Source organism: Larus michahellis, chromosome 3 (genome assembly GCF_964199755.1).
Source record: "Larus michahellis chromosome 3, bLarMic1.1, whole genome shotgun sequence".
NCBI lineage: Eukaryota > Metazoa > Chordata > Aves > Charadriiformes > Laridae > Larus > Larus michahellis.
The window spans coordinates 56,108,866-56,129,613 of NC_133898.1; the positions used below are offsets into that span (position 1 = coordinate 56,108,866).

Sequence of the window (20,748 nt, forward strand, 5' to 3'; positions counted from 1 at the left end):
GCATCCAGAGATTTCAAAAGTCATGCTTATTTTTTTTTAAGTTGATCCAAAATTTTGTCAACTAAGTTTTCAGAAGTTTGTTCAGAGCAAACGTTACTTTCACATGTCACACATCTATTTCATACACTTCCCCTCCCCCCCCGTAAAAGACCTTTGATAAACATCTAAAATGTCCAGGTTTTATCATAGTTGAGATGAAACTGGATCAAATACTGGTATTGTTTTAGCAAATCTCTCTTCAAATGTTCGAGTGTCGCAAGTTTATTCAACCAACCAACCAAAATAAAATCAAAATGGCACAGCATATACTGTAAGTAAAATCAACACAACTGTATGTGTAACAGGAAGACAAAGCCGGTGGCACAATAAACAAAAAGCTAGCTGAATACGGAAGGATGAATGTCTATTGCATAGTAAATAAACTGATAATTATTTCCAGGTGAGACAAGATGTTAGATGAGGTCACCATGCAGGTGCTTAAAAATGTAAGCCCTCTTAGCTTACTATTGACCTTTCATTTGGAAGCTGTGAAGATTTGCAGGAGGAGAATAAGTTGACAAGAGGGGAATAAAGTTATCACCTGATATTTGCCAAGTTTAGTACTGAGCCCCACACAAAGTAATACTTAATGTTTTCAGAATTAAATACTGTGCGTTCAACAGCTTCAGCTCTTGCAATTGCCCAGCTGTATGAATCTCATGTGGAAATAAAGGTCAAAAATAAAGTACAGCTGGACTTCAAACAATTAGCTGATGCCCCTCTCCTGCTTAGCTTATAAAGAAAAGCCAGCGGGCGGATCTAACAATAGTCAAAGAAGAGCTGAAAAATAAATAATGCGCATGCTGTTTGCCACTGCAGGAGCTGCTCGTAAAAACCGGGGACACGCTCAGACTGTAACTGAAAACTAGCTAAGCTCTTTCAATGTCATTATCCACCAAACATCAGTTTTCTGGGCGACGACGAAGCCTCCTATATTTGATGTGTATTTATTCTAACCAAAAATCAAGAAAACTCCTCTCCATCCCTGAACAAAAACGACATACTTCCAGCTCTACAAACATTTGTCAGCTAATAGTCTCATCTAGCATGAGGCGGTCTGCATCACAGAACCCTTTGGTTTACATTGCACAAGTACGGCATTTGCTATGATTTAGAAAGTGGAGTGGCTGAAATAACGATGGGCTGGTTTGACAAAAACTTAGCAAATATTTTAGGTAAGGAGATTTTGGCAAAGTCACATCACACTAGTATGGCAAAAATCAGGTAATTAATATGGTCAACTCATCATTTGTCTTTCCTCACAGCTTCTTTCACATACTGGGCGACTGAGTGGCATGCAGTAACTTGTCTGAGGGAGAAGCTGATTATACAAGACATTTGACTAAATGACCATGAAGAAAATAAGGCACTTCCTTTTCTTTAGACTTATTCCAATACTTAAAAAATAAAAAAGAAAGACTAAAAGGCTCTTTTGGTCTTTTGTTTCTTGACAACCACCAGAAAAAATCATTTAATGAAATAAAGGGTTTCTTTGTTCTTTTTTTCTTTTTTTATAACACTTGAAAGTATAAAATGCTACATTTCCAAAAATATATTTTTTTCTGCACCAGCACCCTTGTATAGTAAAAGTATCTACTTTTTTGTTCATTTTGTTTCAATGCACTACACTTTATCTACAATTTCATTACATGTATACAGCAAATAGGCAAGCATGGCTTTTACATCCTTAATGAATTTTTTTTCTATACAGGGAGGTTTAAAAAAAATATTTGAACAGTTTGCCCAGTAATGTGACACATAATGCATGTACCTTGTTCTCATGTAATCTTCCGAGGAGATTAAAATATGGTTAAAATAATTTAAACTCAGATTTTGCTTTAATAGTGTTGCTGTTTTGTTCTCGGCATTAACGTAGTTCTGAAAAGTCATCGGAATCTGCATTTCATGGCACACTTTCCTTTAAAACGTCCAATTTGGCAGGCAATAGAAAAAAGGCGGCAACGTCTGCCCTTTGAGGGCACCGGTAGTGACTAAACAGCGTATCAAATTTTGAATACTTTTTGGAATCCCTTCCCCAATGACATCCCTGACCAAAGGTTCATGCATGATGCATCATCACACAGTACATTCAGAGAGAGCTTTGACTTCTTTTTTTTTTTTTTTTTTTTTTTTTGAGAAGAAAAATATTCCTAGAAGTCTCTCACAGTAACTGCCTCTGTCATCGGGTAGTTAAGGGACATCTGTCTCCATCTCGTGCGAGGCCTCCTTACCGTTCGCTTGGGGCGGGACACTAGAGGATGATCAGTGCGGAGGGATGAGTTGGACCTTATTGCTTTACTACTATTCAGTGCAGGTTCTAGAACCACTTTCACCCAAACAGGAGAACAACAAAAAGCGGAGTTGGAGGACAACAATTTCTTTGTCTGTTTTGTTAGATGGTAAGACGAACGGACAAGTGCCCCAGCTCGCTGCACTGAAGACAGGCAAGCAAAGGCGTTTACCAGTTAACTGATCAGCAGGCAGGCATGGTCAGGTCATCATTGGGTGAAGAGTTCAGAGGTCAGAAGGTCATAGGTTAGTTGCCGGTGGCGGCTGGGTGGTTAGAAACAAAAAAAAAAACAAAACAAAAAAAGAAAGAAAAGATAGAGAAGAGATTAGTTCCAGCTAGTGACGGCTTAATGACAACATGAAAACTAATCACAACTAATAAAAAAAACAAGCATGTTTAATTCTGACATACTGATCGACACCATCTACAGAATGCAATAAAATCATGACAGCCCTCCATCATGATTTGGACACGTGAAGGAGAAGCCCGCTCCCACAAAACCGGTTAACAGGAGAAATAGAGATAAAATACGACTAACGACTAATGGTTAGTAGCAGTCGATGAAGGAAACTGGAAAACAAAAAACGATGAACAGTTTTGGAACTGGGTAGAAGATTTCTGGAACAACAGTCAGTGCGCAGCATCAGTATCTGACTGCTATTAAGCATTAGTACCTCCCCAGGTGCAAGCATTAAAGCAACTATTAATGATGGATGTGATTATTAATAACTGGTTGTTAAAAGAATGGAGTCATCTAAGGAATTCTGGACTTAGAGAAACAATTTGGTTCAACAAACTATGGGCCAAACAAAGGGTTTTTGTTCAATAAATTTTTTATTGCCTTTCATTTATTCTATTTACAAACAACATGGAATTTCTTGGCCTCATGATACAAAGCAATACTAAACTGAAGTCTAGCAATGTAGGCATCATCGTGGGAACCAGGAAAACGCTCAGCCTGCTACTTTAGCCAGCATTTTCCCGTTCAAAATACTATTTTACACATATAGGACACTTATAAAATGCACTTGCATGTAAACACTGTAAAAGTCCTGCCATTTTAAAGTCTATACTTAAAAAGCTCTAAGTACATCAAAAAATAGAGAAAATATCTAATTGATACTAATAAGGCATTTTAAAACTACAAACAGCTCTCTTTATTCATTTTCAAAGCTAATACTCTGCAAATACAATAAAATCTGACATTTCATATACATTCCTGCTTTATATTTTTATATTTTAAAAGAAGCCACCTGTAAATACTATTTTCTTTTGCAAAAAAAAAAAAAAGAAAACCAAAACAAAAACAACAACAACAAAAAAACAAAAACAAAAAATAAAACCCAAAAACACAAACAAATTACAGTAAAACATAAAAAAGTTCTCAAGTGGAAAGTTATCATTCCCAATGTTCTTGAGCTGTTCCTTCTTTAATCATTCTCTCACATTCTCCTTCACCAAACTTGGTCCACTTAACAGTAGTATGATTTTTTTTATAGTTTTTTTTTTTTAAGACTCATTCAACAGCTTCATTATAGCTAATAAATTCTGAGGTTGATAAAGTTTTTGTACTGTTGCCATTTTGACTAAGGCAGAGGAGATGAAAGTGAGAAAGGTATTCAGTGCAAAGTCAGATTTGTGCCATTACATAAAATGAAGTCCAGTAGGTGTAATATTCACAGATAGCATCGATTTAGCAATCCTTCCTGTGGGCTGATTTACTTTCACATAATAAAAATGGCCTATCATTTAGGATACAGTTCATAACACTATGAAAAATTACTGCTGTAACGTAAATGAGACCACATGCTCCCTGAATTTTTTCAGAATCATGCTAAGTGGGATTGGTTTAAATTAAAACGGCTCTTTCAAAAATAAGCAAAAATAAAAATAAATATTTTTGTGTGGCACAATCTCACCACTTTACAGGTATACTAGAAACAGAGTCTTAAAGCGTTTTGAGACCGATTACAATTTTGATTAAATGGTATTAAAATTTATATATAAATTATGTGACAGTTGGTCTGGATAAAACATTCAAGAAAATTCTCAGCATTAATATTTCTTGTGGAGTTTATAATCAAAGCAAGCTACCTTTTAAAAATACCAGTACACCTGTGATACATCCTCTGCCAAGTCTCTGGCCTTCTACAGTACACACAGGTTTGTCAACTGTGCAAAACCATTTACAGTTTATTACAATTAAATCAGTCAGTCTCTCTGTTATATGCATCAAATTCAATTTTGTATTATTTATAAACTGGGGTTTTATTCTGAGTTAAAATGAGCTATATTTTTCAACCCTTCACCAATTCTAAATGCTTAGTTGTAAGAGTAAAACATTTACACATTTGGGGATTCTTGCTTTAAATGCAGTGCTTATCTCTAAAAAAAGAAAAAAAACCTATGCAAAGAATAAAAACCTACTTAAAAAGTGAATGCAGTAGTACTACAAAGTCATTTGAAAGTTGATGTAGAACTTAAAAAACCCCAAAACTTTAGACCCAATGAATGCAAATATAGATTTAGTGACATTTAACGATATCAAAAAAAGTTTCTGCATTGAAAAAAAAGTATTTCGGTTTGCTGACATTGTTTTTCAAGGCCACAGCTATAGAAGTATATTGGTGACAGAACAACCAAATAGGTGAATATGGTAAATACTGATAGTGTTCTAATTCTGTAACATAATTTTAACATAGTAAATGAAACTGCTTTACTGCTGAACAAAGTTATCTTCAAAACTTTTTGTGAAACTGTTAAACCTGTGCAGTGATAATCTAGGATTTAAAATTCAAAATACAATGAAGTACAGTTGTAAAATTAACTTTGTGTAAGTTTCTTAATACACACTGGGATTATTTAGATAAGACTTTAAAATAATGTTTTCCTGAAATATCAGCATGGTTTTCATGCTGTAAGTGAGAGGTATGCATGACTTATTCCACAGGAGATAAGCCATGTGTATTTGTTTATTTACTTAAGACACTGGGCTTCCAATACGGCTAGATATGAACACAGAATTATCAGAAAGTGGCTGTATTTTAAAAGAAGATGAAACGATACCATTTAGTAATTTCAATTATAAGCGACCCAGACAAAACATCTAGGCCCTTTGCAAAGTATTTAAAATCTATGTTGAGTAAACATTACAATGATGAACTTAAACTACAAAGTGGTATTCCTGCCACCCCCCTCCCCTAATGCTTTATCAGTGTATTTACTGGTTGTCTCAGGCAAATATTTAATTAAACAAAAAGGCAGTCTCACCTGTCACCTGAAACTACCACTGCAGATCATGAAAGACCATTAGCAAAAACTGATTTTTGCAACATCAGGTCAAGCTTTCAAAGATAACCAAATCCTTACCACCCATTACTCTTGACAGAGACAGGTTTTAATCTTTTTTCCACTTCCTTTTTTTTCGGTAAACATGGGCTATGACCTTATCCTGGTTATACCCTGTTGCCCATTGAAGAGTTATCAAGAAATGAGAACAAGCCAATGGGCTGTAGATAGTGTGCAGTGATATAAAAGAAGAAGCAATCTTCTAGAAAACTTTAGTGTCTTATTATCAGCTTTACGCTTTCTGTAAAGCACAAGATCCTTACATATGAAAGATAAAAGTGTTACCTAAATAGAGCAAATATCCAGGAGTGCCCTTTCAACTGTATTGATTGAAATCTGTATTGTTTCCTGTAGTTAATTTATGGGAGGCTGTGAGAAGTGAAGTGTAGTCAATGTTAGGAGATGTCAGATCTGTCACCTGAATTTGACTTTTGAATATTACAATATCATGGGAGCCTGCACAACACTGATTTTGATGAGAGCAGAATAATAATACTTGGCACATAATGCTTTGCATCCTCAAAGCCCTGTACAAAACAAGAACCCCCACAACACCCCTGTGAGGTAGGGAAGTATTATTATCCTTATTTTACAGATGGGAAAACATACACAGAGAGATTAAATGACTTGCCGAAACCCACAGTGAGTCAGCAGCAGGGATGGGATAAGAATTCAGCCCACACGCTGCTTCCTAGCCAATGTCAATAAACCGAAAATATCACTTTTCTCAATAAGCTTAGATACTTCATTCAGGGGTCCAAAGGCATTACACTTGAGGAACAGGAGAAAAATGAAGATTTACTTTCCATTCAAGGGTTAAAGAGAGATGCCCAAATATTGGATGTCATCTCACCAACAGGACTTCAAAAGTTGCATCTCCTTCAGGTTACACATTTTAGCAGCAAAAGGCAAATACCAAGAAATAGATTTTGGTAAAAAAACCAAAACACCCTCCCTTCCCCCACCCTTAGTAATTCAAACTCAAACAACTTTTGAAGTATTATCTTCACAGCCCTTACCTTTCTGAATTCAGTCAGGTATCTGAGAACATGCATCCTCCTCATAATATACAGTACAGTGGCTCAAAAGTTTATTGGAAAAAAAAAAGGAATCTAAATCTTCAGATTTCTCCAGACACAGACAGGAGGCATTTATTCCTTTACTTCTTTCTCATTAAGCAACCATCCATTCATTTTATTTTGCAACACCAATCTGATACTTCCACACCAATTAAAAGAACAAACTGGGGGGGGGCACATGACCAAATTAATTATTGCAGCACTGAATTCATAGTGTTTCCTGTTGCAGATGGATCTTTACATAGTTTTTAAAAGGGAATCAGTTATAGCATTTATATTGAATAGATCACAAAGTGTATATATATCATTGAGCTGGGAAAGTCAAGTTAAAACTGCAAGCATTCCCAAAACTCTAATGAAATATTAACTAACCAGATTTTTGAGGAAAAAATAATGAATGGGTCAAAATATGGTATTTGGTTAACCAGCTGTGGTGTTGCAAATCTCATGTACACTCAAAGCACTTCTTACAAACAAGAACTGCAGAACTAAACTAACCTCGGTCTGCGGTCACAATCCTTTGGTAAGGATGGACACGCATATCGTGCCTTCGAACTTTAGTAGCCACCGCACCTAGTTAAATTGCAATTACCAAGACAAAGTTAGAAAACATTCAAAGAAAACATTAACAGCAGGTTTATCAAAATGGATTTAAATGATCATTAACTACAAAAGTTCATTTTAAGAAAAGCAACAAGTTAAGGCACAGTAGTTTCAAATCTTAATCTTAAAAAAGAAGTTTATCTGTGCAGATTAATATTGCATTTATTTTAAACATCCTGGCCTTAACCTGTTTAATCCATTCATTTACAATCCCAAAATTACAGTATTTCATGAAATCTATTAGACCCAAGCACATTTAAGCTTTACTAGTCACATATTCACTGAAGTGCCTTTCTTGCAGCAGGACTATTTTAAATAATGCCATCTTTTAATACTGACAATTATTTGCTAACCTTAAGATCACTTCCAGTTCTACCACAAAAAAAAAATAAATTTAAAGCAATTCTTCAAGCCTACAGATTGTGATTTTAAACTTTAAGTCAATAAGTATGAACTGCAATGAATTAGGTGATTAGTAAAGCAAACACTATATAGAACACTTAGCAGTCAGTACACTACTATACACTCATAAATTACAGCTACTCTGTAATAATAGGAGCTAACCCAAATTAATAGCACTATTTTACTTTAAATCTATGTGCAAAAAAGTGCAAGTAAGTCACTGACTGCTAGGCCAAGCTTTTTTCAAGGCTGCTGAAACTAAGCATTTGTTAAAATTCAGATCTGATGAAGGATCAGTTAAGACCGTTCTTGAATTCTTAGCCTTTCGTTGGGAAAGCCATACCTGAAGATAAAAGGAAGGGAATTAAAAGTTAGTCACCAACTAAAATTTGATCCCAACACCAATACCCCCAAAAATACTAATAGGGGTGTATTTCTTTGCCATTTTTAACAGAATTATTTTAAGACGCCTTAAAGGTCTGCCACAAAAATATAGCATACTATTAATAAGAATTAATGTAGTCTGAAATAAAACTCAACGAGAAACTAATTTAACTCAATTAACTCTATACAGTTGCTCAGATAGTAGAGTAGATGTATTAAGAGTTACTGAGTCTATGCTACCTAAGTGGAGGCGTGGTCTTTTTTTTTATCCCCCCCCCCCTCCCTTTTCCTTTTTTAAATAAGATTCTTTGGTGAGTTTAGGGCACTACACCTGTAATAAGCCCAAAAGTATGCAATGTTTTCAGATACCATTTTAGGAGTAATTTTCCCCTCCTCTCTCTTTACAGAAAACTCAGTGAGAAATCAAAGTTCCCTTCACTGTATTAAATTATTACTATGGAATGACGTATTTCTTTATTTGCTTTTAACTGAATTCAGGAGAGAGGTGTGCCACTAACTAGCAACTGATAGCTACTGTGATGATGCCTGTAGCAGTGACTTTACCCCAGGATGTATCAAAAGTGGACTCGCAGATTGGGGGGTGGAGGAGCTGGGGAGAACATTTACATGTTTGAGGGAAATCTAATAATTATCCTATGCTCACTGAATTCTGGCTATGGGGTAATGGAAAACAACCATAAGCTGCTCAAGGACAGACCCACTGCATACTTTTGTCCTACTAACATTTTTATTATTGATTCACTAATCCTGAAAGGCAGAAGTCTGAAAAAGTCTGAAATCATTTTCTTTTTTACTATATAAAATATAATGTGGGAACATGCACACATACAGATAACAAGTATTTGTCACGTAAGTGAAACACTGATTTTTTGCAATACCTTCAACAAAATATTGACTTTGAACCTTTTTGTCCAGCGTTCATTAGAGATGTTTAGAATTTGTGTAAATCAATAACTGCCACTAAACAAACTAGGATCAAAGTCCTATAAAATCAACATTATGCAGCACCAAGGTCACATGCAATTCAGAACAAGCTGAAGAGAAAATATTATTTAGATTGTGTAGAGGGTAGGGAAGGAAGAAACTATTGGAACTGCTTGTTCCATATTGACCAGTTAAATGAATTGTCATGGCTGCTTTATCATTCTTGCCTCACACAGCAAGTCAATGAATGACAGACATTTCAATCCAATGTATATAAAAGAAGCCATCAGTAAAGTTGCTAATTGTATCATCCTTTGGTCAGAATTTAGCCTGCTTTATATTCATTCACTGAAATTATTTTCTGCTTACAAAATAATTTACAGCTTTCTGACACCGAGGAGAGATTTATCAGTTGTGTACAACATAAAGAAGCAAAAAACCCAACAAACTGAATAAAGACCTTTCTACTCTCTTCGGCTTTGCTACTAAAAAAGGTATAGCAAAATAGGAAGTTCTCTCTTCCACAGATTACTGGAAATTAATTTGTATTGAAGACAGCACAAACAAATCTAGTATTTATGGGAGCCCAAATGACACATAATAGATGTCAACTTCTATTTGTTTTTTTCTTCCCTTGCCTACGTATTCACCATCTAGTGTCATAAAAACATTAAGATTTCATTTTCAGTAACCTTATTATTATACTAAACACACATATTTAATAATGCAAAACATGTTTAAAATGTTTTGGAGTTACACCATTTGAGCAGCTTTCCTAGGCATTTTTGATATACCTGAGACAAGCTTGTTGTTTCAAGCTCTTTTCTTTGAGCCCCATGACCTCTACCTTGCACATACAACAAAAGCATAGGCAACACAGTCTCCAGTCATCCGCGTACACAGATCTTACCTAATACACCACTAGGTTCAATAGGATACTCAAGGATTGATGTAGCTGGTGCCAGCGTGTAGGGGTATTCATATGGTGTGTAAATTAAACCAGCTTCGGGTCCAGGTGGAACTATTGCAGCGGTGGGATGAGGAGTTCCGTTTGGCATGACAGCGGTTTGTATTTGTCTGATCAAAGGCATTATGGTAGGGCCAGCTGGCGTAGGAGTACGCAGGGCAGCTGGTGGGAGAACAGGCGCAGGCCCAGTAATAATCCTTGGAGCCTGGGCTGTTGCTGCAAGAGAAAAGGCAAGGGCTGCTACAGTAAGCAAAGAAATTCAGAGGAAAGTGTGGAGATAGCAGTACAAAACGTGGAAAGAATGGGAAAAAAGGGGAAAAGTAGGAAAGAAGAAAAATAAAAGGAAATCATTAGTACATGCGCTGATCACACAGTGCCAAAGCACACCATTCAAATGCAAACAGCTTTCCATTTTCCAGTGTGATTAAGTATGAACATGCAAAATAAAAAAGCCATTGTAAAACAGTGAGGTAGATTTCTCAAACAGGTTACACAGCACAAAAGCTCCATTTAGACCGTATTTCTTCATTTATGCTATCAAGACTGCATGAGACCGAGATGCATGCAGGAGATACAAGGAAAATACTGTCATAATCAAATACAGAGTACAAAATTTAGTGCAACCATAGAGTCCACAGATACTCAGTTATGCAGAGCTGTCGTATGAGTCCACAGTTTTTATACATCCTAAAATTGTATTTAAACATATACGCAATTCCAGTTTCCAGGATTAGTAAAGTTAAAGACGACCTAGAAACACAACGCCTCTCCTCTCCTACTCTAGCATTAGTAAAATAGACTCAAAAGTTACTTCCATATCAAATTCCTCAAAATAAAATACTTTCTTTGTATTAGAAGTTCACTATGGTCTTGCTTAGGGTGAAGGAAAAAGGTGCCTTTATTTTTTTTCCCCCCAAACAGTGCTAGCACATTTCATTAAGTGTTATTTGAAGCCTGTTGGCACACAAGATGAACAACTTCTTAAACACTAACACATCAGCTGGTAACAGTCAATCTTGAAGGTTTATAATTTATAGATTTCTGCACATTACTGTTGATCTATATTGATTTAATTAACTTACAGGTGGTCTGAAAAAAGAAACGTGAGGAAAGTTTTTCAGATCTGAGACTTTTGTTTAAAAAAATAAAAGTAATTAAAAAAACACAAGTGCTCAGACTTAATGTATAATTAAAAAAACTAAACCCTTAAACATTTTCATTTCCTTTCTTAAAGGGAAATAAACCAATACAGCTTCTACATCTTCAAGTTTTCATTAAAATCAAAACACAATCAATGAAATTGTCTTATTATCAAGAAGTGAATATTAGTGTGGAAATCTCTAGTCAAAAAATGAAAAAAAAAAAATCCATCTTCCCACTTACACTGATACAATAGACCAATGGGAATAGCTCAAACAAAAAAAAAGTTCACGTTAATACAAAGGTTTCTATGCAACACTTTGCACCAATTTAAGCTAATCCGTCAGCTATTTTACACATAAATTTGTAATAATTTAGAGACTAAAATATATTTAAAAGTGATCTAGCTTTAAATATTACTGTGTTCATTAGAGCTGGAAGATTTACCGCTACCATTGTAGCGGTAAAAGCCCTTGCTCATGTCTCTTTTCAAATCAGAATAATTACACTGGTGTAAGCACTCTCAAATTGACCTAACTGCATTCCAACCTTTAAACATATTCAACATGGAAATGGTGACTGTGCGGAGAAACAAATTTGCAAATATCAGTGGGCCCTTAGTGAAAAGACTGATTTAACTGTGCTTACATTTGACATCTGTATCACAGCTACAGCAAAAATTTACTTTGGAACAGTATCAGCAACTACAGTTTCAGGAAGAGAAATGAGATTTTCAACTAGAGAAAATAATTTGTATCACACATAATAGCTATATGCTCTCATTAGTAGGTGTATGTAATTAATTTTCAAGTGTAAACCTGTGCATACATGCATTTGCAAAAGCATTCTCACACAAATGTAATGGAAGAAATCATAAAAATGGCTCATTACATCACTGATCCCTGTGAACTCAGCTGTGAAATCAGTTGATGAATTGTTGGAAAAACATAACATTGGGGGGACGCATGCAAGCAAGATGAAAGGAAGGAATATAATACAGAAAAATGTAATCACAGTATCCTGAACATCTGTAATGTTTTCAAATTAAATCTCTAAAAATAAAATGGAAAAGGAGTCCATTGTCCTTCATATGTATTAAGGAAAGAATGACTGTAAAATATAAAAATCTGGCTTACGGGTTGAATTTTCTCAAACTATATATTTGTAAATATTTCAACCCAGCCATACTGTTTAAAAAAAAGAGGGGTCCCGGGGGGAAAATCCAAACAAAAAAAACCCCAAACTGACATAACTTATCTCCAGAAGATCTTTTGGAATGGCTACCTACTGTCCTGTAGGCTTTTTACTTCCCTCCAACCTCCAACACAGTTGTACTGCACGTTTGCCAAAAAGTAGCTTTAGGAATCAAAACCTGCAAATATTACTACGGCATTGACCCTCGAGCTTATGACATGCTTACGTGATTTGATGTTGGCATCTCTGTAGGTGCCATTCAGAATTGCAAGCTCCATCAGCTGCATCTTTTTAAGGCTGTCTTCTCCTTCTGCCTGCACGTGAAAAGACGAGAATAAAGTCAGGGTTATTAATTCACTAGTGCACAAGATTTAAGGGACATAGAATAAAATGCCTTCAAGTTCTAACCAAGCAAAATACCTGCGTACCATTAGGAACAAAACCAGTAAGCTTTGTTAACATTTCCTTAAATTAAGTACAACTTGCATGTTGTCTATCATTAAGTGGTGTTGATAAATATCTTAAAAGAGTTTTGAAAAAGGCTCATACCATAAATTACAAAAATAGGGGTAATGTAAGTTGTGATTGATAGAAATTGATTATGGAAATTTTTTCTCAAATTTCAGTAAACGTTTTCATGTACTCCTAAAGGTATCTTTTAAAAAATTGTATTATTGGGCTAGAGGAAGAACAGACACCACAGATCTTAAGCAACTTCCAATTTATTGTAACTTGCTCCACTAAAGTTGATACTGACTACTTCAGCGGGGGGAGGCAAACAAAAAATAAATAGCCAACTTCGAGTAGCTTTCCAAACAAGATATCAGAAACTGCTGTAAGGCAGAATTTGTAATCCTGGCACATGTAGATGTATTCCGATAGGGATATAACTATTATCTTCATAATGTACATTATTCTTGTTTTTGCTTCAATGTAAATGACTTCCCTGAAGTTATCTACTCCTGCAGCTTGCATAAATATTGCATAGTATTCAGTAAAAAAAAAGGTAAAAAGGCTCACTTTTCCAGTTACTAACAAAAGTATTTCTAATTAGTACAATTTTAGTTTAAAGACCAGACATTTTCTGATCTGTCTTTCCAGAAATACTACCATTTGTTTATTCTACATCCTATCAAGCAGAAAAAAAGATTATGATACGGGAAACCCAAGAGAGATGGTCAGCGTGTACTTTGATGTTAAGTTACCACCTTGCTACTTGTATTGAATGACACTGCTGAAATTCTCACTCAGATGGAAAAGAGGGCAACTTCACTGTCAGCTGCACGGCATTCTTCCTTTGATAAACAGGATTTCTTATATGTTTACTTATCTTGTATATTCACACAATGTTTCCCAGATATTTGCAATGGCATTTCCCAAGATAATGGGAACCTGGATAATAACATACTGTGCCGTCCACTCTGAAAATATTAAAGTCTGATTTCAGAGAGAGTTGTTTACCTAACTCTTAAAAGATGGTTTGAACTAGGACTTCCAAGAGCACTTGTGATTACAAAAAAAAACAGAATAAAATGCCACAAAGAATAGCAATCACCGCCAATAATAATAATAAAAGAATTATTGAATAACTTTGTGTCCATTACAGCACTGCACCAATGAAATGTCATCTCAAACTAGTTAAGAGTTAATAGGATTATCTATGTGCACTGTTCCAAATGTGTAGGGAAATATTTTTTCAGGCTAGTTTGCAGCAAAATATTGTTATACATACTTTAACTCCCAAGCTACGGAGAAGGGATTTACTAAATTACAAGACAAAAGACATTTTTAAATTGTATCTAAACAAACATAATACTTAGTGTGAGGTATGCTCAAGGACCACCACCCCTTGCAATGGCAACTTTGAAATCCGATTTTTATCAACAACTTAACATAGTAAGATGGGTCAACACTAAATTACTTTCAGATGTCAGAAATGAGAGTCCTAATTGTAATACTGAAGACTTGCACAAACAAAGATTACACACAGCACGTAACAATTTATGTTGCTGATAAACATTCAGAATATACTGAAAGTTAGCCATTTTCTTTATATATTAAATACTGTGTGACAGACCAAGCCAACACTAATATTGAAAAAGTAAATACACATTCAATTAACATTTTAACTACAAATTAATTGTACAGTTAAGTACTGTACTATCCAGAAACCTCAGACTCCATAGTCATTAAAACAAGACCCTCTGGAATACAAAATGTACTGATTATAGCATGCGTAATACGACATACTCAGAACGGACTTACAATTTACATTGAAAATAAATTATTTTTTTTAAGAAACTATTATTCTATTGCATCTTTGCTGATAACTCACCTGGACGATCATGATGCAACAAAAACAATTCCAAATCTATCTGCCCATCCAGAGCTCAGAAATTCTTGTCATTCTGGATATACCTTATCTAATTTATTTCAGCAATAAAGATTTTTAACACATTGATTCCTCTTTTCCTCTCCCCCCATAATAGTTATGCTTTGTTATTGGCTTTTTGCTTGGGTTCCTTTATTTATTTATTTATTTGAAAGTGTGTAACAAAAAGACCTCCTCACAATGTCAGCTACATCCCCCATATAGCTCCATTAATGTTACTAAAATTGCTCACTTCCTTCAAATAAGAGTTCAGGTGATTGATCTGACACCATTAATGAGTCTCAGTAAATGCTGAATCTTACATTCCACTTGCTAGGATAATTTTAGTAACTCTAATCCCAGATTTTGCACCACAGTGAACATTTCCCAAATGTAACTATTTATGGGATAATAATTTTAAGGCAGAAAATGTTTTTTCCCTTATGACATCCCAAAAAGAAGGGGTTATAACAACTTAAAAGCAATAAAAGACAGACAAAGTAATTGTTCTTACATTTTGCTACAGGTCACTATTCTTCCTATGAGAAAAGGCATTGCAATTATCTAGGTTTTACAAAGTATGTTTACAAAACTAATAGTTGCCTTCAGCATACAAAGCAGACCAAGTCCTTTTATTTTTGAGATTTACTTCTCTGGAGTACTGCTCAGCAGTTGATAAACTTTTGCTCTTTTAAACAGTCTCCAAAACATAGTTTAAAGCTTTTATTTAAAGATTGTATCAGTGATAATGCACAGATGTCAGATGTGGACTTGCATTAGTAGACATTAATGCAGTCTTTCAGCTTCTGGTATTTTGTTTTTTACAGCATTAGATAGAGAGAGAAAAAACCAAAAACAACACAACCCCCCCCTTTAAAAATATCTTTACTGCTGACCACAAGGGCATCATTCCGACTCCTCCCAGAAGATGGCACTGTTTATTATACAATACTATCTCCTCAAGACATGGGTGCTTACCACTATTTGCACCACCCTACTAGTACTGCTCAAAATCCTGCTGCCCTCTCACACCCTAAACATGCAACAAGTCACTTGCCACCAAGCGGTCAGGAGCCTTTCAAATACGCTGTCACGTCCTTCATTCTCTGGTAACAAGCCCTCCACATATCGGTGAACATCGTTCACCAATATGCCAAGACCTCACATTTCCAAGAGCTGGGATAGAGCAATGGGCACATGTTTTTGCCTGCCCTATCCTCTCTCTTCCTTGCTGACAGCTGATCAAACGAGGCACACCGACGGAATCTAGCTTAGCTCCAGGCACTTCTGCAGGCACTCTCTGTTAAAGCAAAGAGAGGTTGCATCAGGGATACAAAGGCAATCTCTAAAGGGACAGTACATTACCTGTACAATAGCTACAACAAAGCTTAGTCATTTGTACCAAGAAGAAGCTACTTTGAGCAAACATCAATAAGGTCACTGAAAGCCAGATTTGCATAACTAAGTTGAGGCTCAAGCGATTGACTCAAACCACTCATCCTCTTAAATCTCCAGTGCTTTCCTTGTATTTCTCATGTACAAAATAACATGCAGATTAAGAAAAAAAAAAACCAAAACCTTAAACGGTATCTTGAAACATAATTCTTTAAATGTAAGCACTTGCAATTGCTCACTGAATACAAATATTGAAGAGACACAAGCAGTAAATCCTGACAAAGTCAACTGTGCACAGCCAACGGCAGTTCCCCTTCTGTGAACACACAACCAGTTTTCCTCACGCTAGCTCAGCTCGACTTAGGATAGCAATAAAAAGACCTGAAGACGACCAAATGCCAGTGATCACTATCACTTTAAGTAAATTGTTTTCTAACCTTTGTCAGAGTACGATTAACAGTCACAAGGTTTGAAACGCTAGTAACAACTACAAGTGCCACCTACATGAAGTCTCTGCGGAAACAGTTCCCAGAATAAAACAATTTCAAATGAAATACACAACGCTGACCATACTGATGCCCAATTAAAACCACAGCTGTGTCTTCTACACTGGGCAATACTGTCTGTTTAAAAAAGAAAAAAAAAAAAGAGGAATGCAGTTATGTAATAAATTGCTATTAGTAAGAGCTTGTTTCATGTCATGAAACAGGGAGCTCAGATAAAGCACTCCATTTAATTTTTTTAATGACTTCTTTTTATCAACGTCCAAGCTATACTTCAACCTCAGAAACCCCAAGATCCTCAGAGAATTCTTTTAACTAATGCTTCTGAAATTATTATTAGGCACTTAAATGCTTCAGATTCTCATACGCATACAGTGCGCCCTTAAGAGTATCATAGAGTTTAACTTCTTATTTATACACAAAACATACACAAGCATGGTATCAAGCTGGCAGACAGACTGGCATACAGACTCCAAAAGGAAGTGCATCCACTGTGCTATGTCAATGAAGACGTCAGAAGTTAACAACAGTCGTCAGAGGTGACAGGTAGACTGTTAAGATTCTGTGTACAGTCAACTCTGAGAAGCCTATAACAGATTACAGTAGAGAAGGAAAGAAAGGTACTCTCTTAAAAGGAAAGAAGGATCAAGTAGCAATGTTTACTACAGAGCAGAGATCCACCAGCTAGCATCCAGTAGAGCCAGTCACTGCTCATAGTGCCCTGCCATACTGCTGCCGAACCCAAACTGACACGCATGGAAGGTGACTGCAGCGGAGTTAATTTATAGACCAAACAATCCACTCACTCGTAGGATAGCATGGACACCTTATCCTGACAGAGCTCCTTGTGCCTCACAGTCTCACCCAGCTAAGTCTCAGAACATACCCTGATTCTCATTATGACCAATATGGGCAAGGAAGGCTTTCAGCATTTCTGTACAAACGTACATACTCTCCCCGTATAATGCTCATTTTCCTTTCAAAGTAACTACTTTGTAAAATATAACAAATATACTTTTTTCCTACATTCATAATAATATAGATATGCTTAAGGTGTCGTTCATTGACAGTCTAGCTTACAAATGCCATGCAGTTTGGATGACATTTTTGCAATCCTGTCGCACATCCCCGCACTTCAGCTGAATTCTCATGAATTAAACTGAGTCCAACCCTAGGAAAGGCTGCAGTCAGTTTTATCTTGCACCAAATGCAGCCAAGTCTGGCTTTGGTTAAGGGAGCAGTCCTTCATAAGCTGTTTCAGGGCTATCCATTCAGGATCAGAGCAGGAGCAGCAAGTGGGAAGAAGAAACAATAGTGAAGCAAAATGATGGATAAATGTGAATACAGAGACCAAAAATCAGTCTTGACCTTCCCCAGACAACTGCAGCAGGCCTGTCCCACTCAGGGAAAGAACAAGCAGGCACACTCAGCAAGACAAAAGCACAAAAGAGCAGCACGTACCTTCCAACCACCTCAGCAACTTCTGCAGACTACCTTCCTGCCTGCCCCATACCACCTCTGCTTAAACAGCAGCTTGGCACCTTTCCTGCCACCCTCGGAGAGATCTCTTCCAGCCACCACATTCTGTCCAAGTCCATATACTTTTCTCTACATTTACTTCAGGCAGAGAATTTTGCCAATAAGACATTGTATTTTTTAGTACACAGGTAAGGCATTAAGTAATTTTACACACACTCCAAACAGAAGGGCAGAGAACTTGGCAGTTATGGAAGAACACCATACTAATGAAAAAGAATAGATACTTCAAACTCTTCCTCAAATAGAAAAGTCACTTACAATTGCCACATACAAGAAACCTAACTTTTCTACCACCGTATCTCAGAAATACACACATTAAATCCACACTGTCATTATTCTTTAAACTGCGTATCAGTATAGTATAAGCCACCCACAATTTATTAGTTTAATACGAATTTTCGTAAAACACAATGGCACCACTGAAATTTTTTACTGTTACTGATCTTAGCCTTCTTACGCAGGCGGCGCTGCTGCCCCTGAGGGGTCTGTCACCCTGCCTTCCTACAGTCCCCAGCTGCTATACAGCCGCACAGCTGCAGCTTGGAGGCTTGCGCTGTGACACTCCCTGGACTCTCCGGGCTCTGGAATGCTTTTATCTCCCTGACAAAGAAAAATGTTCCACTGCAATTCACTTGTAGATCAGTAAGTATTCCTAACATACCATGCGCCGGTCAAACAGCCTTTACACATGAATGTCTCCATTCAGGGACAAAACCCTTCCATTCATAATCTATAAACAAAAAAACCTCACAAACAATATACTACAAATTCCTAGACATACACGTATTAAAACAAAAAACAGATCTCAGACATCAGTATATTGTAAAGTATATTATAAAATACCACAGGCTAAACCACGTTAGAATCCTTGAAGTGCGGGTATACATGCTTAAAATCTATTCTGTGTTTGGAAGGTCTTTTTTTTTTTTTAATATCCAAGTTGTTAAAAGACTGAAGTATCTATGGCAATGAAATCCTATGCAAGATGACAGGTAACCAGATGTAAAACACAAAAGAGCTTTTTAAAAGAATCTGAATGTGAGTAGCTAAACTATTAATCAATTGCCTACTGCGAGATTTCACTTTCATAAAGGCTAACTTTTACTTCTGGCAAGCTACTCTGCTACTCAGTGTTAAGGAAAACATCCCATCATCCCTTCCCTTCAAAAAAATTGACAAAGACTTCCAAGTTTCCCATGCTCAGAATGTAAATATTGATAGTGAGAAGTTGTTGGTAAACATATGTTACTGAGACTTTCTCATTCTTGATGATACACTTCCGATGGTGATGGAGCAGAAAACCTACAGCATCGCTTTGTTTGTGCTGAGGAGAATTTGCCGAAGAGCTCTTTTCTGCCATAATTTGGCAGCTATTCTTGTATCAGAGGAAACTTTTCCAAATACTTCTGAAACAAAGTAAAATAAATCACTGCTTTAAGACCAGCCATATTTCTTAAAGCCCTGTATGCCATCAACGCTACTGTGGCATTGAATAGGTGGCAAGCTATAGCTCAGTTATTTCTCTATTTCTTTTTCAATACTGATGCCCAGTACTATGCCTATGAGGACAGGCAAAGATAAATTAGCATCATTATTTCTTCTGGGCAACACAGTCTGCTTATCTTCTTCAAAGCAAGCTCTCAGTTCAAATGATATGCAAAGACGACTGTGCTGTTTGACTTGACAAATTAATTGGTCATAATGTTAAAGATACACAAGGAGGAAAAGGCAGCATATCTTTTTACACTTCCCATCACCTTATCTGACGTGTCCCTGTTTAATCATGATACTTGGCTTACCAGTAATATTTTCGAGAGTCCTTATGCCCTCCCTCCCCCATTTTCCATTTGTGCAAGAAGAAAATACAGATAACGCAAGAAGAAAATACAGAACCATCAGCATGAAGCGCATTTCATAAGCCAGACTCAAATACAGCATCAGTAGAACTCAAGGGTTTGCTTCATCGTATCCCCTCTGAGTACTAGTTGTTAATATATGGGGCGGCAGTGTGGGAAATCACCAGTAGCATTCTGCTTGACCTTAACACATTTTTATGTCTGTCCCAACATTTCTTCACAACAGACATGACAGGCTCGTATTGAAATCACAGGGGTCTGGGCTTTCAAGAAAATAAGGTCCCTTGGGTCAGTTATGCTAGACATAGCAATACTTAATTCCAGAATTTGCTTTTTGTTTAGCCTTTTTTTTTTTTTTTAATTATCATTCCTCTTTCCCTCACACCTCAACCTTTTAATGGTGTTAATAAAACCAGTGAAAAGAATCTCTGTACACCACACAGAACAGCTTCAGCAATTCATAAAGCTCCAGAACAGGAATGCATCTTTCATGACATACATATATACACCAAACCCCCAAAAATCCTAAAAGAAAAAAACATTTATACAGTGGCCTTCTAAAATGTTTTTAAAAAGACAGAATTATACTGAAATACTTCAAGATTTGTTAGCATAGACATTCGCTAACATTTGTATTAAGATTTAAATGAAATGGCTATCTATTTTTAGCAACACGCAAGCCCAGTTGAAAAA

General features: G+C 36.2%; 1 protein-coding gene across 14 annotated transcripts in view; it reads right to left on the reverse strand.

Annotated features, from left to right (window-relative positions):
- Nucleotides 1-245: 245 nt before the first annotated feature.
- Nucleotides 246-20,748, reverse strand: part of QKI (QKI, KH domain containing RNA binding) — a 161,774-nt gene continuing 141,271 nt past the window's right edge. For 2 of the 14 annotated variants that reach the window (XM_074580280.1, XM_074580283.1), the window contains 4 exons: nt 12,618-12,705; nt 10,001-10,297; nt 7,255-7,329; nt 246-2,592 (listed from right to left, as the gene is read on the reverse strand). In XM_074580280.1, the coding sequence (XP_074436381.1) occupies nt 2,576-2,592; nt 7,255-7,329; nt 10,001-10,297; nt 12,618-12,705 (477 nt within the window). In that variant the 3' untranslated portion in view covers nt 246-2,575. Of the gene's footprint in view, nt 2,593-6,696; nt 8,105-9,989; nt 10,298-12,617; nt 12,706-20,748 lie in introns of those variants that run through there. The other 12 variants (XM_074580282.1, XM_074580285.1, XR_012586171.1 and 9 more) reach the window with 9 other exon arrangements.